Source organism: Prinia subflava, chromosome 1 (assembly GCF_021018805.1).
Source record: "Prinia subflava isolate CZ2003 ecotype Zambia chromosome 1, Cam_Psub_1.2, whole genome shotgun sequence".
Taxonomy (NCBI): Eukaryota; Metazoa; Chordata; class Aves; order Passeriformes; family Cisticolidae; genus Prinia; species Prinia subflava.
The window spans coordinates 32,355,063-32,382,238 of record NC_086247.1 but is presented as its reverse complement, the minus strand read 5'-3'; the positions used below and the strand labels follow the sequence as shown (position 1 = coordinate 32,382,238).

Sequence of the window (27,176 nt, the reverse complement as noted above, 5' to 3'; positions counted from 1 at the left end):
TTCACCAGATCTACCAGAACATTGCTTGGCCCTCCATCACATCTCTGAGAGGAAAACTGTTTGGCCCTTCAGCACTTGCCTTAAATTCAGCTCTTCACATACCACATTCTTCCACCTGAGTTTTACATTTTATCATTTACAAACGGTTGCCTTCTCAGACAGACACACTCGAACTAATACTGCCCCTCTTCACATTCCATCCTGGGCTTCGTTGCCAAGTTGAAGCTCCCACTTTGCCGTTTTTCTAGGCCCTGGTATCTCCTTCCTCCCTCCCTCCCTTCTGCGGCCTCCTCTCTCCAGAATCCATATGAAGACGCGCTTAGAGAGGCCCTTCGGCTCAGACATGCAAGAAGACTTTCACGTTCCGCCTTTTGCTCTCCCAGGAAGCATGGGACACGGCAGCCCTCAGAGCCACCGGCTCCATCAGTGACAGCGCTCCCCCAACCTTCCTCCTTCGGCACCTAAAGGCATTCGCGGGGCAAAACAAGCGCGCGGTGACAACGGCCCGGGCCGTGAGGGGCGGCCGCCCTGATTGGTTGCGGCTCGGCGGGCAGGGCGGGGCTGGGCTGAACGGCTCTGCTGATTGGATGCAGAGCGGGGCTGGGCGGGGAAATTGCTCTGATTGGCTGCGGCTCGGCGAAGGTCAGCGCCGGCAGCCGTTGGCGCGCGGTTTGAAGATGGCGACGGTGGCCGCACCGGGAGCGGCGGATGGGGACTGCAGCAGCAGCGGCGGCAGCAACTCCGTGAGCAGCTCCGTCAGTTCGGCCCCGCCGCTGGCCGTGGAGGCAGTGGCCGCGGAGTGGATGCTGGAGTTCGCCTGCTCCTGCCTGTGCCGGCACTTGGCGGAGCAGAGCGGGGCGGAGTTCTGGCGGTGGAGGGACGTTGCGCAGGGTAAGGGGCGGCTCGGGGTTCTCGCACAGCCGCTCCCGGGGCGGCGAGTCCCGGGCCTGAGGGGCAGCCGCCTCCAGCACGCCGCACCGCGGGCGTGCTAAAGCACTCGTAGCCCGCCGGCCACCGCGGTCAGCAGCGCTGGGGTCGGTGCTCAGCTCTTTCGGGGGCCTCAGGAGATACCGGGGAGCCTGTGGAGGGCTTGGATGGTATCGGCAGCACTCGCACACCGTGGCAATACAGCAGTGCTAGAAATATTTCAGAGAACTGTATTCTGGCAGACAGAGATGAGAGGAAATGAAGTTTAGTGTCTGGAAAAACACATATTTAAAATGAGAAATAAACTTTAGACTGAGAGTGGCTGACAACTAGAAGCAAATGTCTTAAGTCTCAGACAAATTTGATGGATTTATGTTTTCTTCTATAAGAAGCAGTTTTCCTGAGGATACCAGGTTAGAGCTTTGGGGGATATTTTGTCTGTGTGTATGTTCTTGACTCAAGTGAACGTAGTAGTATGACTTGTTTAAACTTCTGCAAAGAATGCAATACAGTGGCATGCAGAATGATTACTAAGTAGATTGATACGGAATATGGTAAGAGATAAGAAATCTAATGATAACTTAGTAAAGTACTTTGAATGGGGGCTGCTAGGTTAAATTTTTTTTGTTGCTTCTCTATGTGTGGCCTTTGGACTGAACTCCTCAGGAGAATTGTACTGAAGTTTTGTGCAGATAGGAAGCAGAGACACTGTCAATGCAAAAGCAAATGGAAAATATCTCTTGAGAGGATCTGGGAAGACTGAGTGTATTAGTAGAAACTATTAATTAAATTGTGCAGAATTCAAGGTCATACGAAAATAAAAAGTAACACCAAATTTTGAACTTGTTTCTACTCTGTTCAACAACAGAGGAAAGAGTTTGGCACTCTAAAGTGTAGAAGTCTTTGGGAAAAGCTAAGTTTAACCACAGTCATGAGATTGTAATAGAAAAGTGGGTGTGTTTTTTCATAGAAACACAGAACTATTACTCTTGCATGCATCAAAGGGAGACCCTACAGAAGTAATGATTGGCTGTTAACAAGAAAGTCAATTCAAACTGAAGCGAGTGCAGGGAGGTAGGGAGGCAGTGGTTCCAGATGATACCCAGTGGCTCCTTCGAACCCCAGCTGTTCTGTGATTTACTTTTCATTTTGAATGGTTCTGTGTTATGCTGTGAAGATGAATTACTATATGAAGCACATTAGCCTAAGAAATTCACAGTAACCTGGATGATGAGAATAAACTCATGAGAGCTCCCTTTTTAAAATATGTAGTAATCCTTGTGACCTTCCAGCCTTGCAAGGAGGATTTCCCTGGTAAATTTGCATTTCTGAGTAAGCTTTCCATGTTGCTTTTGCTGCTTTAGTTCTGTAAGTTGCTATAGCAACATGTGTTACCAGTCTGCCTGTGGCTCCTGGTTTGTGGGCATTCCCTGGAAGTTCTGTGGAGCAGTCAGTTGTCTTTTATAGTAACCTACTTACCAAAAAAACCCTAAATTCGATGCTATGGTCTTTGAATTGGATGAATACAAGCCTGTGATTAATTCTGCTGTTTCTTCAGAAAAGGATATCATCTTCTGGTCAAGATCTTAAATACTATTTAAGTTGTATTAGCAAGGAAGAATACCAATTAAGTGTGCTTCATTGGTTTCTTAAGAAAGTAGAAATTTAGTGAAATCTGATAGTGTCTAGTATATGTCTAGCCACACTGTGGCAGTGCTGGAGCAAGACTGATACAACTTCTCTCTTCTTTTCCAGCTCTTATTAATGGCCTCTCCCAAATACCTCCGCATCAGAAAAAAACAGTATATCTCTGCCAGCTTTTGATAAGAATTGCACAAGGAAAAAGCCTTGGTAAATACTCAGGTTCTTTTTTTCACTTGTCTAAAAATAGTTGCATGAACTTCTACATTAGATATGCTTTCACGTAGCCTTTACTGTGCACATCTATATATACTTTTATATATAGATACATCTATATATAAATAAATTGAATCAATCTCACCTTTTGGACTATTTTTATTACACATGTGACTGAGCTGTCTGCACGACTTGTGTTACCCTGTGCTGACTGATTTGGCTGCATGGAGTTTGAATCACCATACACTTCTTAAATCACCAGGTCTTTTTTGTCAGAGTAATATCAACAACAGAAATATACTGGAAAGGATTGAGTAGATTTTAGTGACCAATACTCACAAGTTTAAAACTCAGGATATGTATTCTTTTCTGCACATTTAGCTCTAGAGGTTAAAGTAGGATAGACAGCAGGAATGAGACTATGGAGGAAAAGGATGACTGCCTATGTTTCCTATAGAAGACTGTAAGACTTTCAGCTGGCAGCAAGTCCTCGGGGCTCTTATTCACTACCATATCTTCTGTTTGGCTGCATTTGCAACTTGTTGATTTAGCTGAGATGATTTTGTTTGAGTTTCTGGAAGACACTAACTTTTTTTTTTCACTGTTTGATAAAACTCTTTGGAATTTGAAGACTTCAGGAGCAGTCTTGAATGCATGAGCATGGAAGAAAAAAGTGTATTCTGGCCTAGCAATGCCACAAAGTCTTGTTTTTATACAGTTAAATTTCCTATTTGCTTATCAGCTATTATGTCATCCTGATTTAGTTTAGCTTGAGAATCAAGTTCTAATATTTAGAATAGATAATCAAATTATTTAAAATAGTATGCAAATTATGATATTTTTGTGCTAATGCTCTAAATTATATTATTGTATATAACGCTTGAGAATATGACTTCATTGTGTTTTTATCAGGAGAGAATGATCTGTGTGGTGAGGAAGACTGCATGTGTGTAGTAGGTATATCAGGTCTAGCTGCACAATGTACATGGAATGCTACTATATGGTATCTTTCCTTTTTTTTCTACTTATTAAAATATTTGATTTGTGCTGATCACACAGAGTCAGTTGTTTCAGCTCTCTAAGAGCTAAATACTTTGGTTTTACACTATTAGAACAAATATTAAGTGTCATGTTACCTGATTGAGACAATAACTATAGAAACACTTGTTTTTGTTTTAGTTATGTGTATATATGCATATAATAGTGTTTGAAATTTCACTGTTTGACATTGTAGTGGGTATAAAAAAATTTTTTTCTCTTCAGTATTGTGTAAAGTGTTTACTTTCTGTCTGAAAAATACTTAATGAAAGGAATAAATTAAGAGATTCTGCTGATACCATAAAACGAAGGCATAAGCAAGGCTGTAGTTCAGTGAACATCTTGAATTAAGCTGGCAGTGCCATGGGAAAAAAGCACTTGTGCAGGTGTGCAACGACCAGACTGGGAAGGTGCTTGAGAGTGCTGAGGGGATAAATATTTGGCTAGCCTAGATTTCTGCCAGAACTGGCCACTGATCCTTTGCTGGGAGTTTGCACAAACCTTGGTGTTGGCACAGCAGTGCACTGGTGTGGGAGGTTGCTTCTGCTTTTTCAGTGACACTCCTGTGTAGAGCTGTTTAAATTTCCCTCTTGGTTTAAGCACTTCAAATACAACAAAAAGTTAGGAAATGGAAATAGTAATAGACTCAGGAAAAAAAACCCAAAACTACTTAGCATGGTGATTATATTACAAAATTAATAGTATCAGTATCAAAGGTTGTGATATCTGATGCGAAGTTTAATGTATTATTAATGCCAGCCCAAATACCTAATTGCAAGTGGTGTTTTAAATGAACATTGTCTGACATAAAACCCCCTGAAAATGCAACAGTGATGTTATTAGCAAGAGCAGGAAGGACCAGTCCCTCTGAAAAGAAAATAGTTTCTTCAGGTTTCTTAAACACACCTAAAAATTGAGGAAAAAGGAATTGAAATTGTATACTATTGCTTTACTGCATATAAATTATGTAATCTATTTAACTTTACCTTTTAATTCCTACAAGTACTTTGGTTTTTTTCCTCTCTCGAAGGATTGCAGTTTGAAAATGATGAAAAAATTTCACCTTTGGAATCTGCTCTATCTTTCTGGACTTTACTTGAAAGGGAAGAAAATAAACTGGAAAAACTTCATGAAGATATTCGTCGCTTGATTCAAATTCAGGTCTGTGTGACTTACTGATAATGCTTCAGGATGGCACCTACTCATGGGCAATGGGTAGCTGGAAAGCTGCCTGGCAGGGAGGGACCTGGGGGTGCTGGCCAACAGCAGCTAAACAAGAGCCAGCTGTGCCTGGGGGTGAAGAAGGCCAGTGGCATCGTGGCCTGTATCCAGAACAGTGTGGCCAGCAGGAGCAGGGCAGCGATTGTCCCCTGTGCTCAGCACCCGTGAGGCCACACCTTGAGTCCTGTGTTCAGGGCCCCTCAGGACAAGAAAGACTTTGAGGTGCTGGAGTGTCCAGAGAGAGGCAGCAGAGCTGGGGAAGGCTCTGGAGCACAAACCTTACAAGGAGCAGCTGAGGGAGCTGGGAGTGTTTAGCCCAGAGAAAAGGAGCCTCAGGGTGGACTTATCACTCTACAACTGCCTGAAAGGAAGGTGTAGCCATGTGGGAATTGGTCTCTTCCCAGGAGACCAGTGACAGGAGGAGAGGAAATGGCCTCAAGTGGTGCCAGGGGAGGTTTAGATTGGGTATAAGGAAAAGCTTTTTCATACAAAGGGTTGCACAACATTGGAACAGGCTGCTCAGGAAAGTGGTGGAGACATTACCCCTGGAAGTGCTTGAAAAAAACCTGTGGATATGGCACTTGAAGACATGGTTTAATGGTGAATATGGTGGTGGGTGCTAGGTTGATGGTTGGACTTGATGACCTTAAAAATTCTATTCTATCCTGCTAAAACAGAGCCCCTTTTACAAACACCTTCGGCTATTAGCAGACTGAACTGCATTTTCAGCTTTATTACAGAGTAAATAGATCTGTACAGGCGACCTTTTTCTATCTCATATGATTCCTGTTTGTACTAGTTCAGATTTGTTTCAAAATCTGCCAATCTGGAAAAGACATAAATTGAAATAAATTTCAAAACTAATTTCAGAACTAACAGAAGTAAATAAGTGTCAGTAACCCTTAAATATATAATCATCTGAATTTCGTGAGTCTTAGAAAACCGTAGAATTGTGAATAGTCTTGGTTTTTTTTTTCTGAATCTCAGGTGGAAAGTATTTCATCATATCTTGTTATTATATTTCTTGTAGATTGTAGCAGTCTATATGGAAAACAGATACTTCAAGGAAGCTGTTGAAGTTCTTGAAAGGCTGTTCACAGACTCTGAATCAGATAAGGTAGTAACTTGCTTAAATTGCATGAAAAGCTCTTGATTTTCAGAGGAGAAATAGGGGAGTTGTTTTGCAAAGCTAGCAAATTCTACCTGCATAACTTCAATCTCATTATTGTCTATGCAGTCACTTTCACACCTGTGTCACTTGAAAATACAAAAGGAAATTTGTGGCTAGGAGATTGATAGAAGAACTGGATGATTTGTGGGAGTAAAATGCTTTTAGCAGCAGTTGTTCATCTCACTCCTCTTCATATGAGAGTGAGATGGCACTACAAATTCTGGGAATTTGATAGTGCTGATTACTAACAGCCAGTTTGCTGATTTCTGTTGTAGTGGCCTCTGTCACCTCTGATTAGTGTTCTGTGTACCAAAGCATCCCAGGGAGGGAATACTCATCAGATTCTGTAGTACAGATTGAATTCTATTATGTCTCTGTCTGGAAAAGACAACGTGTCAGGCCACCTCCTGGTTTGAAGCTGACTGCATCATTCAGAAGGCTGCAAGCTTAAGTGAATATCTCTTTAATGTAATAGTTGGTGCACATACTTGAATTTACTGGGGTGGAGAAAAGAGCCATAGAAGCACTGCAGGCAAAAAGCAAACAAGTTAAAATGCTGCATATAACTGGTATACTAGGACACATGTTCTGTGTAAGTGGTGGCTTGTGTCTAACTTGCTCTTCAGATACACTTCCATTCAGAGGATTTAGATGTTTGGAAAGTGTAAGTTGTGGTTATAGTACTCAAATTCGTAAATAAAAATGCAGCCTATACACAGAAGATAATTCTCCGGCTATATTGGCTTCTTTAAAATTCAGAGGGATTGGTAGACACAATGTGAATTTCTGATTCAGTACTGATGTGTCCTTAATGCTGCTGTGCTACGTTATCCTTTCAATGTACACCCCTTTCAATGGCACTCTTTTTGAGGGAGCAAATGAGAAGAGAGAATTAAGTAATGGGTGGCTTTTTCTGGTGTTTTTCCTCCACTGGCAACCCTGCTTTTAGTGTTATTCATAAAGGAAATGAAACTGTGGCTCTCTGATCAGTTAAACTTTATCACTTACTGAGCACATAAGATAAACACCTGGTATTAAGTCTAGTTCACTCTAGAACTCTTTCAAACTGCAGATGAAATTGTATAGGGATAGTCAGGAGACTATATAATCCTCATGTTTAGCTTTCCATATTTCCTGCTTAGGTAGATACCAAGTTTACTGCAGGATTTGTGTTGTATAAAGCTGTGTTTTTCTTAGCCTTTAAGGGTGAAGCTGGCCACTGTAATTAAAACCAAGGATCCATATGTTCCTCTTCTCCAAAACTTCAGTTACAGTCTTCTGATAAGTAAAATCAAGTCTTACATTAAACTTTTCATGAAAGAAAATGAAACCAACTTCTTAATACAGGTATGTTGAAAGTATTTTAAAAACTTCTGAAAAAAGTTACCTGATACGCTCACATAGATTCATCTTTGCAAAGGAGTTGTTTAGGCAATATTCTGTATTAGATGAATTACTGTATTAGATGAAAACTTTACCTTCCTTTGAATTGTCTTATATTCAACATTTTTGTTTTAATTACTGTGTCTTGGAGAAAGTTAATAGGAAAGAGATTCCTCTAGAGATGTCTTCTATGAATGCTTTCCTCACAACTGTTTTGATTAGAAAAATAGTTAAGAAAATAACGTAATTAAAACAAGATCTGTTTAAGAGAAGCAGTTCTGATATGGGACTCCTTAAAAATGTAGCTTTATATTTAATGCTTATTTTATTTAAGCCTACATGACTCCTTATAATAAAAATAAAAAATCAATACCTGTAATTTGGCTAAAAGCTTTAGGAATGTCAGAGGAGTTAGGAGATAGAAAACTATTATTGCTGTTTTCCTGTAAATACAAATGTTCCTTACAAACAGTCTTGCTCAAAAGTGATTTAAAATTGGCAAGAACAACATTCCTTCTTCTGTTCATCTTCAGGAGGATTGTAAAGAATTTCTCTTATGTTTACTTCGTATAAAAGAATATTGAATTATTCAATTACAAAAGCACAGACGTCTAAAGGTAATAAGAAGCAAATTTTAAATAAACAATCCTGAAGTTCCTCTGTGTTTTTCATTTTCTTACCAAAGAGACTAGACAACTTATTAAATACAGTCAAAGGATAATACAAGGAATACCTTTTAATGGTTTCATTTGACTGTCAGTTTTCAAGTTTATTTTGCAAGGCTCTTTCTTAGAGTCTAAGAGGAGGTGGAGGCTTGGAGGTGTTGGAGAAGGCTGAGAACTCCATCCTAGCATGTCTAAGGCCCTCACTGCCTGAACGTCTGTGCTACTGCCTGCACCCACATTGCAAATCTTACTTTGAACAGAGTTATTCTGGCACATGGAGGAGACAATTTTGTGAAGAATTCCCTCTTCAGCACACAGGTTTCTCAGCAGTGTACCCTGTCTTCTCTGCAGAAGAACACTCTAGCTTTTACTGTTAATTTTTCTTCTCTTTCGTCTAGTGCCAGACACAGTAGTAATCATAGAATAGTTTGGATTGCAAGGAACCTTTAAAGGTAGTTTAATCCAACCCCCTTGCAATAAGCAGGGACATCTTCAACTAGATCAGTTTGTTTAGAGCCCCATTCAACCGGGCCTTTAAGGTTTTCGGGGATCAGGCATCAACCACCTTGCTGGGCAGCCTGTTCCATGTTTTTCCACTGTCATCATAAACAACACAAGATCTTTCTTATAGCTAGTCCAAATATACCCTCTTTTAGTTTAAAACCATTAACCCTTGTCCTACCACTACATGCCCTGCTAAGACCTTTTTTCCATCTTTATTCAGTGCAGGAGACCCCCTTTAAGTACTCTGTATGGAGTAATGAATTACTACTCCTTTCTCTTGGCAATGGAGGAGAAACAATCTTCGTTTATGGCTAAAAGTTTGAGCAAGATTTAGAAATACTTTTTGCCAGTGCAAGACAGGTTAGATTACACACCTAAGGTCTGCTTAGACGTCTTTTGAAAGTGTTATGTATGCTTTGTCCTGCCATGTGCTACAGACCTAGATAAACTTGACACCTCCAGTTTGGATTTTATAACTAGGTTAGAAATTAAGACTTCGGAGTACATTGATAGTATTTGCAGTCTTAGTTTAGCTCTGCAATTTACTTCACACATTTGTAAGTTCACTCATTATACAACTATTTGTTGTATCTCTTTGTGTCCATATAAAAATCAATTGCAACTATGACTAAAATTTCTCCAAGTTATTAATTGATGAAGATCTTTATGGATTTCAACTTAACATGCTAAAGTTGTTTCGAAAATTCTTAGTTTAATGTTAATACCTCTGAAATGTCTGTCAAATAAGCACTGCTAGGTCTAAAAAGTATACATATTAATCTTAGTGCAAACTCCCATCTAGGTTCTGCCTGACTTTAATTTTAAGATATCAATTCTGTTTCTCACAGGAAGCCACAAAACACGTGGCATCTAAAGGATTTGGAGCAACAGCATTCCAAAGCAGACCTGTGGAAGTCAATGAAAATGACAAAAGCCATTTGGAAACAAAAGAAAGGTTTGTATTAAGTATACTGCTAAGGGATGTGCTTGGACAGTAACATGAAACTTGTAAACAAAAGAGTAGGTAGAAGGAGGGCTGTTAAATTCCAAACTGCTGTCCAATAGAAAGTTATCTACAAGCACATTCCCTATTTTTTTAAAATTTGTGCTCTTCTGTGGTTGTTACTTTTGGCATTTACATCGAATAGCTTGTCAGTAAGTTTAACTATTTGTGAAGTTGCACAATTTGCAATTTAAACAGCTGTCAGTCTATAATAATAAAAGTACAAAGAAGACTTTGTTTTTTTAATGCTTGATTAAACTCATTTTAGTTCTAATTTCAGGCTATAGATCATCTCAGGAAGAAAAATACTAAGGAAATGGAATCACTCTTACGTTTTTCCTACAGCTGACCCCTTAATGATACTAGTGTGAAGGGAAATAGTTACGTTGCTTCATGATTCCAACATTGCAAATCTTCAGAACAATTACATGATTATTTTGGAAAATGCTAATATTCCTGGTTTAACATCGCTTGTTTTTAAGGGGAAAATAAGTTGCAGTCTTCAGCTAGGATAGTGTCTGTATTTCTTCATTTTTGTACTTAGACTACTTGGCATCATTTAGTTAAGAAAATTGGCTGATGCAGGCAGTATACAGGAAGCCAGGTCATAAGATTTTTTGATTTGTTTTTTTAGAAGGGCATCTCCTGACACATGTGAGAGATATGATGAAAGAGTTGTTCAAAAAAACCTATGGAAATAATTGCCAATGAAAAAATAGAAGTGCAAAATGCCTCTTATCTTCAACTTACATGTCTTGGGAACAGGCTACCCAAGGAACTGGTCACAGCACCAACCTGACAGAGTTCAAGAAGCATTTTCACAGTCGTGTCAGGCACATGGTGTGGCTTCTGGGGATGCCTGTGCAGGGGTAAAAGCTGAACACAGTGATCTGTGTGGGTCCCTTCTAACTTAGCAGATTCTGTATTTCTCCTCCAGGTACAGGGAGGCAAGGTTAAGAGAGTGAATGCATTGGTGCAATTAGTGATTTCATGCTACTGCTTCTGTAGAGAAGTCTTAAGATTTTCTTTCATTTCAATATTGTTGAGTCATATAAATGGCAAGTTACTGCCTAGGAAATAATTTTTTTGTCTTTCCTTTTTAAGAGTGGTGAAAGAGGAACTGTATATCACAAGTCAGTCATCTGGAGACATAAAGAAAACCAGAATAAGGTAAAAAATTTTGTTGTGGTTGCTTTGGTCACAGACTTCATCAAGTTCTTTGTATTTTTACTTCAGATCTGTGTTTCTTGCAGGAGACATTCAAGACAGAAACCCAAAGAGAGTGGAGTTCTTCAGAGTGAGTATTATTTCATTTTTGCACTTCCAAAACAGTCATGTCAAACACTTATTTCTAACTGCTATCCAATGTGATTGGATTAATGCAGAAATTATTGTGGTGGATAAAAACACTCCAAGTTGTGTGTGGTTTCTGCACAAATGCGCGTTTGGTGGTTGCCATATTTAAGAAGCTGTGAAGTGGCTTAAGGTTCTCTGGCAGTTAAGTTTACAAAATCATTCACTATTTTATGGTTTGCTTGGTTGGTTTACAAGTCTTATGGTATTATATGCAAGAGAAAGCTGCCAGAAGAGTACTGAAATTCATTTCTTTCTGAATTTCTGTGCTGGGTAGCTTGATTGGGAAAGAACTAAAAAAGCTGATTGGAAAAACAAATTGTACTGTAAAATGCACTAAGTCAGGATGTTTGTGCATTTTCCTGGTATTACTTCTTAAAAGCCTAACAACACAGATAATATAATACTTATAATTAAGTTCTTAAGACCATTGGCACACTCTTACCACAGAGAGATGATGATATAGTTTTTGCACATGGCCATGTTGTACATGGGAGGACAAACTCTTAAGATGCCTTGAATGCTTGCCACAGTTAAAACCTGATACATGTACTTGGAAACTGCAGAATTTGCATATAAAGAATTGTAGCTCTGATTGGTTGTTACTTCCCATTCCCTCTACCTAAAATGAGAGTAGTGCGTAGAGTTACAAATGTTTTTACCAAATTTAAATATTTTATTATTATGTACCAATTTTTACCTTAGTGTTTAAAATATAATTCTTCTCTGAACTCTATTGTATAGAAAATATGGTGGCTATTTTTTGAATATGACTATGGCAAGGTTCATGTGTATTCATATATAAAAGTATACTTATGTGTAAACAGACAATGAAATTTTCCCAATTTGTCAAAGCATATCAAAATAGTGTACATTCTTGTCACGTGTAAATGGTAAAATGCAAAACTGCTGCCTTGATGTTGACTCCTCATTTTTCTGGATTTATATTAACTGTCTTTTAGGTCTTAACAACATGCAAAATGTGGGAAAAAATGGAGTTTCTTTGACATGTAGCCGAAAAAAACAGGTTTGTACCTATTCTCTCTTCTAAATGGAGATAAAATATATCTGCATGCACTGATTGTTCTTTCTCAGCTTTATTTAATTTAATTTTTAAATCTAGTTCTTAGATTTAAGATTCTCTAGATTACTCAAGTGCTACAGTTCCTGAAATTGTTACAGTTCTTCTCTTTCTAAGGACAGGAAATAAAACTTTTTTTACTGTCTCAAATAGCGTTGCTATTGCTTCCAAGCCTTTTATTTGTTGAAATACACCATTACCAAAGCTTAGCGTAAAATAAAAAATTCTTTCCACAGTTTGGATTAAAGAATTCAGGATGTCATTTGCCTGTGAGAATTTTGGGCAAATATATCAGAGGCAACTTGTTTTCCAGCTTAGAAGATTAAAGGTCTAGTAATTTTATAATTCAGTACTTCATTTATGTAATGTAAAAACATATTTACTTGGGAAACTACTCTAGTTTTTATAAACCAAATGGTAGGGTCTTCTTACAATGCTACATTTCAAATAGTCCTTTGTGCTCTCTTCATGGGTAATCCTACTTGATTGAATTACATTAAAATAAGCCTACTGTGTTCACTAATGCTAGAATTCCCATTGGTGGGAAATGCAGAAGTATATGCTTAAACTTGATTTGATGTTGGGGTCTTTCAAATTAATTTTTGTTTATAGCCAATTTTCCTTCGTAAGTGTTCAGCATTTTGTCATGATAACTGAAAAAAATAACATTAAATAAATGTATTGTCATTGTTGGATTCCCCTTCGTAATATTTCTTAGGAAGCAATGTGGAGTCTTCCTGTCTAGATAATAGTGTAAGTTATCGTTATATATCCATTTTGATGTGAGCTGTTTCATTTTTCTGGTGTTCATATTGATATTTCATTTTTCATATAACAGGGAGGACCAAATCTGCTTATGGTTTATTTTCTTTTTCTAGAGGAGAGTTGTACTTACTCCTATTTCTTAAGCATTTTTACTGAAGTTGAAGTGCTGGTTAAATCTTCAGTTACATGCCATCCTCAAATTGGTTGAAGTCCTAATGAGACCTCATCTATGCTTGAAGTTTGAACACCAATAGCGTTTTTTACTTTCTCACAAATCTGAGGAATAGTTAAATCAGTGACAACCTCTCTAAAAGCTGCAGATAAAACCAGTGCCCTAAAAAAAATAGTTTTTTTAATCCAAATCCAGCACTTACTGGATTTGCTTTTGGCCTTTAAAGACATGATTACTTCATTCCAGCATATACTTGGATAGGTATCTTGTTAGCCAGTTGCTGGTGAGCATGAACACTTCCATCAAGCTTGTTTTCAACATCAAGAATTAAACTATTTGGACCACAATGACACAGAGCTAATGAAAGCTTTGTATTCACATATTTTTATGCTGAGCTAGTGTGTTGTGGGGCCACCTACAAGCACTGTGTCTAGGTCTAGGGCTTACACATACTTCTTGTTAGAAAAAAATAGGAGTTGTTTGCTTAATTGTGTTGTTACAGTTCAACTTAATTGAAATATAAAGACTAAATTTGTAGAGAACTGCATCTGGCAGTGGCATTGAAAATTTTAAAAGAACTTAAATGCAACTTAAGATTCAGAACTGTGTTTCTTTCAACAGTTAGCTAAGTTGTAGGCATTTGTACCCTCTGTAATATTTATGCCTTACTCCCTACCACTGAAATCTCATAAATGTTTTATAGAAAGCAATGATAATTGGCCTTTTAAACAATAAATCTGCTCCTCTGCTTAATCATCTGGGTTATAAAATTGTCCACTTGCATGAAAGAATGCAATGAATGTCAGAGCTGTTGACTTCTAGAACTTCCTTTTCCATGTAGTCTCTCATTCAATGTTGGCATTGTTTGCTCTTGTTTTGTAAATGGCATTTCACTGCAATGGTTCAGTGCCCATTTTCAGCCTTTCATTGCAGTGTTTTCAGTTAGCTGCATAGAACAATCTGCAGTGCTATTGAAAGGACACATACTTTATTTCCTCATTGCTAAATTAGGGGATGCAAGTGTCAGACAGAATTTAAGGAACAGTACTCAATTTTATACCTAGTAAGTATATGGCAAGTCCTTTGAATTGTCTAAAATCTGCATGATACTGTATTTAAATTAAACAATGTGTCTGAAAATCTGAGTGTTCAGAATTTAGTCAGACTTTTATGGAAAAAAATCCATATATTTAAAGCTGAAGGAGAAAACTCAGAGCAGAGTTCCATAATGGATAAAGGAAGACAGAGCAGAACTGACTCTAAGAAATAACAAGATCTTTAGATATGTGAGGAAATGTCTTCATATTCTGCCTGGCAAACTCCAGCTTGCTCTGCTGGTGTTCAGAGCTGGCCAGATGTCACGTTGCTGTGGACCAGGCACTGTGCTGATGTGAGCTCAAGCATAGTGCTGCATTATGTCCAGGCTTTCAACCAGTGTTGTAACAATGCAAAGCTGGAAACTACATAAATTCTGTCCCAGTGGGAACAGACAGCTTGTCAGTGAGTGGGGCAGGGGGCAATCACTGCTCTGTGCTGCTCCCCAGTGAAAAGAAATGAGTCAGTCTCTGATTTACCAGTAATGTAGGCCCCTCATTTAAACAATAAATGGAAGAAATCTAAAAAAAAAAAAAAATTTTAAATCTCAATGTAAGCAATTAAAACTCAAAATAAGCTGAAAACAACCCTTTAAACAGCAAATATAATTAATCATTGCAAGTAACAACGGTTGTGATTGTCTTTTTTAATGCAAGTATTTGAATTATCTGGTGTTGTAGGTCAAGCATAACTGTGTTACTTGAATAAAGATTTTATTTAGGAAAGTTTTCTGGCATCCTCTGAAATGAGATGGGCTACATGATTCCAATGGAATCTCTGGCCTTTTAATAATAGAAAAAAAGCTATTCACTCCTTATGTTGCAAAAGATGTGTGGACAGGAGGAACTGGAAAAAGGAAGTATTTTTGATAAAGGGTAAACTACTTTAGAGAAGTTTAAGATTCCTAACTGTTTCGGAATACAGTTGAACTACTATTACTTGTAATTCTTTCACTGCTTAGTGAGGTTTGTTAGTGATCAAAGTTTACTGAAGAAGCCCTGATACTTGCATTAAGCTGGAATAAATCTGGCTTCGAGATGTGAAAGTTTACACACCTCAGCTTGCACTTTGTGTAGATGCCACACTTTGCTTTTTTGGAGAATAACCAGGATACAGGTTTGAACTGATACTGTTTTGAGGCAGAATGTTATCTAAGCTCCTTCCCCCTCAGAGACTCCCCCACTGTCTTTCATGTCCGAGGGGTGGCACAACTTTTAGAAGTCTAAATGTAACAGAAGGGTGGAACCATGCAGAACAGCACTCAGAATTGTCACCTGGCCAGAGACTGAACTGATGATGCTTACAAGGGCAGAATCTTTTAAAGATCCCAGAAGGATTCCACGTCATTAAGAAATAAATTTATTTTTTCTTCCTGTTTTAATGGATGTGGGTTCGTGTGCCACTGACAGTCATAATGGCTGCATGTTCCTGCTGCTCATCCTCCCTTGTGCACAGGCAGGGGGGTATGCATTTGTGTAATGACAGCAGCTGTAAGATTTACATTTCCACTGGGTATGTTATTTTCAGAGTTAAGTGGTGTTTGTTCCCCCGTAATTCACATTTCCATGCAGTTATCAGATCTACTACTTGGCTTTAAGCTGAGGCTATTCCTTTGCACCTGCATTTCTCTTTCTGCCCAGTCCTTTACAATTTTGAAGGTTTCTGTTGTAAAGGTGAGCCATAACATGATTCTCTAATGTTCCCTTCTGCTTTACAGCCAACACCATTTATCCATTTGATATTTGGAAGTGATCTGTTACTTATAGGAGGAGGTTTTATACATATTCTGGGAAACAAACCTTTCTTTTATTCCACCAAGTTATAAATTTTAGGTCTACAGATTCAGTCATTTACAATTCTTAGGGCTCTTGTAATGTTCTATAAACATTTTTACTTCCAATCCAGTTACTCCAATTAACCCAAGGCTTTATTAACACAGGTCCCCTTTGGGAGCCTCCATAAAGCTCTACAGGTTCAGTTACAAATTTATGATTTATCTTTAGTTTCAGGATATAGTGCTCAAAAAACCCCCTGACATCTGTACTCTATGAACTAGATAGGTGTTTGAAAACTTGCTTTTATATTTGCTATAAGCTCTTATATTAATATCTTTCTCTGTTCATGTATCTGGTATTTGTCTCTGTTCTTGCCCTAGCGATGGACTCACAAAGAGGACTTGGAGCTGAAATTGGGAGTAAGGGACTTTGGTGTGGGTAACTGGGCTAAAATTTTACTCCATGGTAACTTCAACAACCGAACAAGTGTCATGTTGAAAGACCGGTGGAGAACACTGAGCAAGATCAAACAAACCTGATTTGGACTACAGGAACCAACTCTTCTTGACCTTTCCCTACATGAGGATCTACTCTAGTTTTTCAGGACAACATCTTATTTTAGTCTCAGAGTGCCCAGCAGTGTGGCTGTCCTAAAACATGAAACAGAATAGTAATTCATGTAAGCTCACTTGCTCTGGTAATGATGACTTAAATGTAAAATCTGGCCTTTTTTGCTACATGCAATAGTAGATGCCCTAGATTCTGAAATGTGAAAATGTTTAGAGTGATTTAAGAAATGTCTATTATGTAACTAGGGGTATTAGATCTGACTGGCAGCATCTTTAGCTTGATGGAGGGTAATAAAGAGTCAAGTGTTCTGTATTTTTAAAGGACTGTATCTCTTTTTAGATTGACCTTTTCATAATTTTATTTCCTGCCCTATAACCCATCCTAATTTGTTTTGCTTCACTTCAAAATTTTGGTCAGACTTGTCATCTCTGTAAGTTATACCAAAAACTATATATGTATTAGTATTGCTAATTTTATGAGCTGATGATTTGTTGGGGGTTTTTCTGCAGTTAAAAATGTGTAAATGCATATAATGTTGTATTTGTAAGTAACAAAGGGACTGGTTTACTATTTTACATAGAGAGGAACACTATTATACTAGCACTTATCATCTCTTGGTTAGCTTGCGCCACCCGCCTTGTCTTGCCAAGTGACTTCTTCCAGACCAGCAGGAAAGGGAAAGCTCAAAAACACAAAGTGGGGCTCAATAATGAGTCTTTACTGTCAGTGACAGCAAAGATACACTTCAATAGGGGTCACTATCAAGGTCTCTGCTGGCCACTGCAGCTCTCCTGCTCATGGGGGACTGAAACAGATGGATGATAGCACTAGCCTGTCTCTCTGGATTCAGATCATTTGGAAGAGATTTCCACAATCTCTTAAAACTCATGCTTTCCATTTTCAGATTAGTGGGACTCTAGTGACTTGAACTACCATAATATAGCATTCTTTTAAAAGTAAAATCCCTTGAATTCAGATATTTTTGTACTTTTTTTCCTTGTCTAAGGTTTTTAGTTTTCCAAAAACCTTACCTGTCTGAATTGTTCATAATAAAACAAAGCTCTCTTAGATAATTTTCCCCATTAGAAAGGATAACATATAGTCTTGAAGTCTGAAATGTTCAGAAACTATTAAAATAATCTCTGCTTTCTGTTTTGGAGGCCTGCTTTCATTACAATAAAATGGTAAAATACAGTTCAAAGGTTTTTTTCACAACACATCCTTATTGCGGACAGAACCTCAAGCAGATCACCTTCCTCATTCTTACCAAGAGACACTTTGATTTCTTCCATGAAGTCTTTTTGTTGCATATAGATGCTGCCTGTCGTAACAGGAAGTTTTCTCAACCTGCATAGCAGTCTTGCCAGATGTTGCAGGTTCCTATGTTAACCACTGTAGATGAGCATTTTTAACCAGTAGTAAGTAATTTTTTTTACTCTTAGCCAAGGCCTTAGTCACTAAGTCTCGTCTAGGTTTATCTCCCAGAAAAGTTACACTGTGTATTATTGACATGAAATTCTGAGGAGACCAATTCCTTAACAGTGCTGGCTAGGCATATGTGTTCATGAAGGTGGCTGAAAGCTGTGAAAACTGCAGTGTAGAGGAAGAATACTTAGGTAGTTGTGTAAAAAATTGTCTAGGTGATACTGGAGAGGAAACAGACATAACCTGAAATCAGTTTCAGCTCTTGAAAACTTCACTTTTATTCACCCTTGCTCTTAAATGTTGACAGTAACTATTCTCAGACTTGAAAATATTTGGCTGGCTCACGGCCGAGTAGAAGCAGTGCCTATAGCCAGGGCTGTGGCCAATAAAGATGGAGAACTTCAGGAAAAGCAACTACTATGGTTAGAAACATTAGCTCTTTAATTACAAAAGAGAAACATGGAAACATGCTTCTAGTGTTCTAATACAGAGATCAGTCTTTGCATTTTGTATTAAGGCAGACAGAATTTCCTGAAATGCTTCTGCCAAAGTTCCAACTCATTTAAAATTTGTTAAGGCTCCAGAAAATGCAGCAGAAATACGTAGATTTCTTGGCATTGGTGTTAATTTTCTTATTCTTTTTGTTGCCACTTAAAAGGGCTTTTAAACTTTTATGTAAAAATAAAACTATGCACTAGAGGACAGGAACAGTGTTCCAGTTGTCGGATCTTCTTCCAGGTTCCTTGGCACTGAGAATTGCCAATTGCTTCCCAGTGTAAGAGTTTATCTCTGAAACGAGACAATAAATGAGAAATTAGAAGAGTAAAAGCTGTGTATTTAGTGTTACTGGACTGTTGTATAAAATGTCAGAAGACTGGATTTGTTTACTCATGTAAGACTTCACTAAACTCATCTGGTTCTTAAAATGCTTTCTGGAGCAGACATTATATTCCTAAGTGAAATATCCAGGATGGTGGGTTGAGTAGCTGGTTGTACAGGTATTAAGTAGTATGCATATTAATAAATGTATGGATCAAATAAAAATCAATTCTGAATAATAACTATCTACTTTCACAATTACTTTTCTAAAAACCAGGTATACAGACTTGAGGGGAGTACCACCCCACCACTCTTAAATCTGCAATCAGATTTGGACTATGGCAGGAAATACCCTTTTTAAGTAAAAGTTCCCACAGCTGTAAAAAGCCCTCTTCTACTACAGTGAATAAAGCATGCAAAGCACTGAACTATATTGAAATTACTTCCCAATTTTATCTAGGTTTTAAAGGCAATTTCTGTGGGAACCGAAAGGGTAAAACGTTCTGAGCTCTACACACGATTTGAGCTGTTCCATTTTCAGGTATAATGCAGTTCTTGAGAGGTTTTGAGTGCTGTCCCGGGTTTTGGTTTACCCGTGTGCGTCGTGGCCGTCTCCGGCGCAGCGCTGCGTGGCCGCGCTCATGGCCGGGGGCTGGCAGGCCACGCACACGGTGTGCCCCTCGCGCAGGTACCGCATCCAGCGCGCGTACGGACGCGTCTCCAGGGCACAGTGTTGCGAGAGAGACTCCGTCCTGAACTCCACGCAGTACCTGCCCACAAGGAAAAGCACCCAGTCACCAGGGATAAAGCACGTAAGCACTTTGCGTGGATTTACATACCATAAGGGTGGTGTTTGTGAAGTGCAAGTTAGTCATCATCATCGCTAACAAATCTTTTTCTGACCCTAACCCAATCAGCGGATTCTTAAAAACATTATGTAAACTATTTCTCATTCTATGCCCCAGTCCAGTGTTTTATGTATAATCTCACTTTCTGGTAGTGTTCATTATTTTTAAATTATTTTGAAAAACATCTCAGTGACCCATATTTTTTCTCCTATACTGCTGAAAGAAAATGGAAAAGAGACTAAGAATATCAATGATTTTTATTGTTCTAGGGAAAATAGCCCAAGACAAAGCATTATGAGCATTACAGACCCAGTAATAACCTAATTTAAAGTTCATTACCATCTCTACTGGTAATTAAACAAGAATTTCTTATTGCTTGTGTCAAATAGTTTCAAAAAAAGGTCTCTTGAGACAAATCCCATTCAGCCCATTTTGTTCAGAGACCTACATCTAATATCTCAGACTTACACATAGGATACATTCTGCTTTGTTTCAGCATTGTTTACTGTTGGCTTTCAAGAACATCTATCATCAGATTTGCCACAATCCCAATATCTAATTCAGGACAACTGACAAGTAATAAGAAAACAACATCTAAAATATGCAAATAAACTTCAGGAGAGAAAATCGGTACAAGCTATAGCTTATTGTTTAATTATTGCAAATTTAATTACATTTTTCTCTGTAGCCAGCTGTGTTCTCCTGAACAAGATGACCCACATACATATGATAAATAGATTACCCTGCTGCTTCTTTGTCTGAAGGCCAGAGAGTAGATGTTGCTCTTCTTTTTCTTTCTTTACCGTATTCAGAGGTAGTTATGAAAGCAGGGACTGAGAAAAAAAAGTTATGGTAAACCAGCAAGGCACAGCTGAGTCATTTTTCAATTACTGTAACAGTCAGTGAATGAATCAACAGCTTGTGGATAGCAATGCTGTCTCATTTTATTGAAAAAGTGATAAAATGTTGGCAACATTGGACCTCAACCCCATTCCCTACAGCTAACCTCTTTCTTTATTCAGAAGAAAAATGTCTAACAATGCATGCCATCTAGTCAGTGAGGAAATAGGATGTGCTGGAATCCCACAAGGAGTACTGTTTCCTGTTTCATACTGAATTTGTAATCTAACTTCACACAGAGATAATTTGATACTTACATCCAACTGAAGGAATGCAAGCAGCTTAGTTGTTTCCTTAATAGAAATTAAGAAAAGCCAGAGTAGGAAAACAAATTATTGAATAAAAAGCAATATGGCAGTAGAAAGTAAAGTTCTAAATTATAATTTTCACCAGCTAACTGTGGATAAATGCTTGGTTTTTTGCTGTTCATTGACATCAGGAAAATTTATGATGGCTGTGTATATGGCTATGACACAACATAGAGCAGAGAGATGAAATTGAGAATACCATGCTCATGGCCACAGTCCTCTCCCTGGTGAGTCAGGTATTCCAGGCAGCCAGCCCTCTCCTCCAGAGCTGGACACGGCTCCCCACCGTTTTTAGGTTCCTGCTGCACATAGCGCCTGCGGATCCGCAGCCCGGGATGGCACTGCTCCGCACAGCCACTCCAATGGCTCCACTCCCCCACTACACAGGGAACAGCTGCAAAGCGGTATTGAAACATCATTAGGAGTTATTCTGTTTCATCCTAATTGCTCTCAAAAACTTGAGATAATATGATTACATTGAGGGGCTTTTTGTTTGGTTTGGGTTTTTTTACTTTCTCTTTTCTAATATTATTTATATGGGTTTAAACACTCATCCAGGATTTTGCATTGTCAAATTGGAAATTCAAACCTGCCTGCAACGCTTGGCTTCCTACTGCATCCCTTGCCCACAAAGAAACAGCCCCTTATCAAAACCTTTCACTACAGCTGTGGGGTTCTCCTGTACCCTCTTTGGAAGCATAAAGCATAGCCCCAAAGGAGACCAGCTCATGGATTATCTACACCAGACTGGTCTGACCTTCCTTGGCAGTTCCTACATCACTAGATTTTGTTTAAAGGCTGGAACATTAAGCAGCAGCCTGCTTGATTCCTTTCAGATCAATTTCTAGCTCCTTTTTCCTCAACACTAAACTGTATCCACTGCCACAGCTTTGTTTCCCTGTTTTAACACAGGTTGCTCATTTCCAACTACAGAACAGTCCGCTGGATATTTGAATTTCAGTCCTCATGGATCACAAACTTCCTCTGAACTTAATCAAAAATTTTGGGGAAAGTACCATTATTTTTAATGTAAACTTTGAATCATAAGAAACTGCATTTCCCTCAGGCAGGGGAAGAAAATGTTTTGCAGTCATTCCCAGAATACAAAAACAGGTGATAGATACATTACTCCTGAGTGAGAATCTACATAACACAGAAGTCTTCACTTTATTTTTCCATTAAAACAATATGCAACTGTAAAGATCACATGGCCATTTCACATCTCCATGAAACTACTTTCCTCAGCCTCATCTCCAGGAACTACCAGTCCCTGTTTCTGAAAACTGGATGACCTAAAAATTTTCCCTTTAGCAGTTAGAATGAACACTACAGGTTTTCAAAACTGTTGAGCCCTGAGGGTTTGGAGTAGGATGACCTCTGGATGCTCACTGATGGAACACATACAACCCCGCCACCTGGGAATTTCAAGTCTGCACAGTCTTGGCAGGAGGAGCAATGAAAGAGCAGGTAAGAAAAAATGTCTCACACATGGGCATCCATCAAGTGGAAGAATTCTCTGAGGATAAACAAACATTTCCCAACAGAAGTCATCCTCAATTTGTGGCCTACAAGGACATTTAATCTGACTGGTGATCCATTTCCAGTAGTCTTTTTTTCCTGAAGGCCAACTGGTAGATGCTCCAGGTTAGAGAATGGTACAAAATACACATTATCATCAATGGGTAGGCAATCTTAAACTGGTTCTGGATTGTTTTGGGTCATGCTCCTCATTATCTAGTTAAATAAAACTTTTTCATTTCCCACGTGTACTATTTCTCATTAGCTTGTAATGGAACATAGCACATGCTTTCATTTTTTTTCTGCATTTCCGGATTACAATTTAACTCCCCAAGAAGCTTTACAGCTTAACCACTAGTTACATCCTTGTATCAGTGTTGCAGAAAAGTGATGGGACCAAACTAGACTTTCAGGATAACATTTAATGCCCTCTGGGATTCTGCCAGTACAAGACATTGGGAAGAAAGAGGAGAATGTGATAACCTCCTTGGGGTTTGTAACCCTTCTCATAAAACATAGAAATTGCAGTGTTTGCTCTGTCATTACATCTCTAATTTCTTGGACGACGACCAATACCATAAAGCAGATAAAACCTCTGAAACAGGCTACTTGGCAGATGTCCTTACCACCAGTCTACTAAAATTCCCTTCCTCTGTTCTCACTGTGCACCAGCTGTTCCAACTAAACTCGCCCACTTTTGAGTGGCCTGACAGCACCAGGTGTATTGTGGCTGAGGATGCTGCATCCCATGGCCTAAGGAATTCCACTGAAACAGAACCACAGGGCTGCCCCGGGTACTGGGTTGTCCATCCTGCTCAACATTCTCTGGTATTTTCCTCTAGTTACTGATAAACACCTTCCCAGACAGCTCCTGAGTACGATTTGTAGAACCGTGCTGGAAAATCACAGAAAAAGCTCCCTTGGCCACATGCTGACACCTGATACTGCACCACCAGGCACTGCCCTCAGACACATCCAGGTACCCCAAGTACATGACATAACCTCTGTGCCTGTGAAGGCACCACACTGACACGTTGCACTACAGCCTTCAGACTGTTTGTTCCAAGAACTGCGAACTAGAAAAGAAAAACAGTGATAGTAAAAATGTCTTTGACCCCACCATGGGATAGCCAGGACAAGTGCTAAATGCAGTATGGACCTCACAGTCCTTGCCACCTGGCTGCATGGTCCAAACACAGTCCTTGAGCCCACCTGATTTAATGGTACAAGCACAGACTTCAATGCCTGATCACACACACCTTAGTTCTACCCAAGTATCCAAAGAACACTGTCTTTCTAGCCTGTTTCCTTATCTATTGATTCTCTTCCCAGCTGGCTGTATGAATGACCTGCATAAATAAGAATTTCCACAGAACTTTGATCTCATACTAGCACCTTGATATGCAGATAACACCAAGTCTAACATCACATTTTCCATGAAGAAACTCCCAAAGGGACTGAGTAACCACATAACAAATAAAGCAATGACTTCATGTCTTACTGGAATCAAACCAAGCTGAGAGTAAAATATTGGTCATCTCCAGAAATACATGGTAATTTTATGGTTATCAAGATTTAGAGTAAGATGGATGAATCGCCCTAGTCATGTGGAAAAATAGGAATTGGGTTGCTAGAATGGAATTTAGGCAGTGGGATAATACTGTCGCTCTTGCAGTCAGTACCCAACAACTATTAAGGGACAGTGGATCAATTCTGTGGCTTGTTGGAAAGATGTCAAATTCCCCAGCATGACAGAGACTGGGTCCATGAGCTGCCATAAAAGGAAAGGTACCATCTTTTGACACACAAAAGGAAGCATCAGGGACCCATAGCTACATCTTTATGGATCCCTCTCTGTGTTGCTATTTGCTCAGTTTAGATAACACAGCAATGTTAAAAGATGATTCATTGAAACAATGAGGAGGATGCAAGACAAAGGAAACAGAGGGATGGGATTTGTTCTCAGGTACCTACCAAAATGTGGAAGCTAATGAGACATTTGGAATTTCAAAAATACACAGAAAAATTACATTGCTATCTTATGAAAGACAACTCGAGTAGCCAAAACCTTGTTTTTGCCTTCCATTTGCAGCAGTATGAAACACAGATCCCTTTTTCTGAGTCAAACTATTTAATTTTCTTCCCACCTCTGGAAAAAGAAAAATGGACAACTGTAGTATGTTCGTTGTACAACATATATTGCAATGTATAAGGTACCTTCTCCGAGACTTTGTGGTGCGTTTTTTTCCCTTCTGTTACTCTGAGGAGATTATTTAGCTGTGGGACAACTGACCATGTTTCTTCTAGAAACCTGGGGTCATGGTTCTGCTCTGCTGAGTTCTGTGCAGTTTTACATCCCTTAGGATGGGTCTACACCATCCCAGAGTTGTATTCTCCCTTCCCAATCCGGGCAGATGTAAGCCAACTCGGGTCCCAAAGCTATGTGGCTATGTCAGCACGGCACTGAGCCTGCTAAATACACCCTAATTAGCAGGACTGTGCAGCAGACACTCATGACTTTTTGGCTGTAGGCTGGCGTGTGTCCAGCCAGCTGGGAAGAGACATTAAGCTGACCGAGTACTAGTAATGCACCTGCAAAGCAAGGTCTGTGTCCTGCATCCTAGGCACAGAGAGGTCAGTCAAACTGTGAAGACAGCAGAGGGTACAAATCCCACAGAAAGAGGTGCTGTGAATACCGACAAAGCAGATACTGAGTTTGGTAGTACTGGGCTACTTTCCCTCCTTGTCATTGCTCATTGGGAGGCCATGGCATGCCCCGAGGGCTGGCAGAGCACACTCTCACTCATGCCCCTACACTTATTTCAAAGCCTTTGCCTTTACAGTAAACTCTTGCGGATTCATGCTCCTAGACAAAACTTCACCGTGGGGATTTCCCCAATTATTTCACTGATATTTGTTAGTCAGGGTGTGAGGAATCAGCTGAGAGACACAGGCAGTGCAAAATTAATCTTCCTGCTGTCTCTGTAATCTGACAGCCCCCCTGCAATCAATATGTGCTTGGGACTTGCTGAGTGAAAAGTAAGTAACATAATATTTTAGAAGTAAAATACCTTCAGACTGTCACTGTACTACAGCTGATCAGGAAACCTTTTCTCTCTGGTAAAAGTCTCTGTCTCCCTTCCTGAGTCTGCCGCTACCCCGGCGCTGCCCCAGCCTGGTGCCTGCTCATGCCCTGGCTGGGGAAGGAGGAACCTGCCCCTCTCGCAGCCCTGAGCCCAGCGGAACCTCCATCCCGCGGAACCTCCATCCCGCGCAGCCCCGGCAGGCAGCTCCCGTCCCCGGAGCGAGGGCCCCGCCACCCGCGCCCCGCTCGCCGGGGCCGGATGCACCTACCCGGGCACGCCTGGCTGTGGTCGTGGCAGCAGTCCCCGGCTCGCCGGCAGCCTCCGTCGCAGTAGCAGGTCCCGTAGCCACCTCCCTCCCTCCATCCCTCGCCGACGCAGGCGGCATCCCGGCCCTGGCAGCACTTTCCCTGGCAGCTGCCCCCGGCCCCGCTCCCGGCCCACAGCAGCCCCAGCCACAGCGCTCCCGACAGCGCCGTGCTGCCCATCACCGCCACACCGACCACCGCCCACTGCCACACCGCCACACCGCCACCGGGTCACACCGCCACCGGGTCACACCGCCACCGGGTCACACCGCCACACCGACCACTGCCACACCGTCACACCACCACGCCAACCCCCGCCGCGCCGCCCCGACGTGCGGGCCCCGCCACCGCTGCGCGCTGCGGCCGCAGCCGGTACCCGGCAGAGCGAAGCGAAGCGGGCTGGGCGGGCGGCGGGGGCGGGGGGCGGCCGGCCCTGCCCTGCCCGGCCCTGCCCGGCCCGGTCGGGCAGCGGCACAGCTGCCGCGGCAGAGCTTCGGGGTGCGGGAGCAGCGGCAGCTGGGGCGGGTACGTGTCCCCGGGGATGTCCTGTCAGGTGGTGGGTGTTTCCCGCATGGCAGGACAGCTGGCGATGTCACACAGAGCGATGTTCTGTATCGGGATGTCCTGCACAGCAGAACCATGTCCCACCCTGCAGGACTCCACAGGTATGACCCTCGCAGCGATGTCCTGCACAGGGATGGCCCGCACACCATGACCCACACTGCCGTGTCCCACACTGCGGGGCCTCACATAGTGGTGACGGTGTCCTCAATGTCCTGCCATTTTGTCTCCCACCTGATGATGACCCTTACAGCAATGTCCCCCTCAGCAGTGTCCCACACTCCAGTGACCCCCCACAGCAATGTGTCACATGCTGATGTCCCTCCCACAGAGCCACGTCCTGCGCAGCAGTGTCCCATGCAGTGGTGAGCCTCAGAGCAATGTCCTTCACAGTGGAGTCACACAGCCATGTCCTGGACAGGATGGATCTGCATCGTCCCAAGCAGCAGTGTCCTGCTCAGCTTTGAACAGGCCAGCCATACCCTGTACAGTGGTGACTCTCATCACAGTGACCCACAAAGCTGTCCCAGAGCATCCCCAGCCACCTCCGCACAGCCCTGTGGGTGGAAATGACCTGGTGCCGTTAGCCATGTTTTATTGGTACAGGCACTTTCTCATTTCAGGGCATGTCCCACACAGCATTTGCATTTGTTACGTTTTTCATTTTTGCTCTTTCTTTTTCTTTTTTTTTTTTTTTTTTCCCAATCTGTTTCTAGAACAAAAAGAAGCTGTACTTGCAGGTGCACAAGAAAAGCGAGGTGGATTCCCAAGTAACTTCTTAGTAACAAGAGGTTTGGGTGCTGGTTTTCAGTTCACTTCAGTGCTA

The 27,176-nt window shown here is 40.7% G+C and overlaps 2 protein-coding genes across 2 annotated transcripts; one reads left to right on the top strand and one right to left on the bottom strand.

The window, feature by feature from the left end:
- The first annotated feature begins 642 nt into the window (after positions 1–642).
- TERF1 (telomeric repeat binding factor 1) lies at positions 643–18,120 on the top strand. The gene is made up of 10 exons (XM_063392586.1): positions 643–891; positions 2,683–2,778; positions 4,853–4,983; positions 6,074–6,160; positions 7,412–7,561; positions 9,615–9,721; positions 10,874–10,939; positions 11,023–11,066; positions 12,085–12,149; positions 16,391–18,120. The coding sequence occupies exons 1-10, from the start codon at positions 678–680 to the stop codon at positions 16,547–16,549; spliced, it is 1,119 nt and encodes a 372-aa protein (XP_063248656.1). The 5' UTR covers positions 643–677; the 3' UTR covers positions 16,550–18,120.
- A 138-nt stretch (positions 18,121–18,258) lies between these two features.
- Positions 18,259–26,058, bottom strand: SBSPON (somatomedin B and thrombospondin type 1 domain containing). The gene is made up of 5 exons (XM_063392599.1): positions 25,753–26,058; positions 21,080–21,274; positions 20,415–20,505; positions 19,418–19,594; positions 18,259–18,794 (listed from the first exon to the last, which is right to left on the bottom strand). Exons 1-5 carry the CDS (start codon positions 25,967–25,969, stop codon positions 18,677–18,679), a joined length of 798 nt encoding a protein of 265 aa, XP_063248669.1. The 5' UTR covers positions 25,970–26,058; the 3' UTR covers positions 18,259–18,676.
- Positions 26,059–27,176: the final 1,118 nt, after the last annotated feature.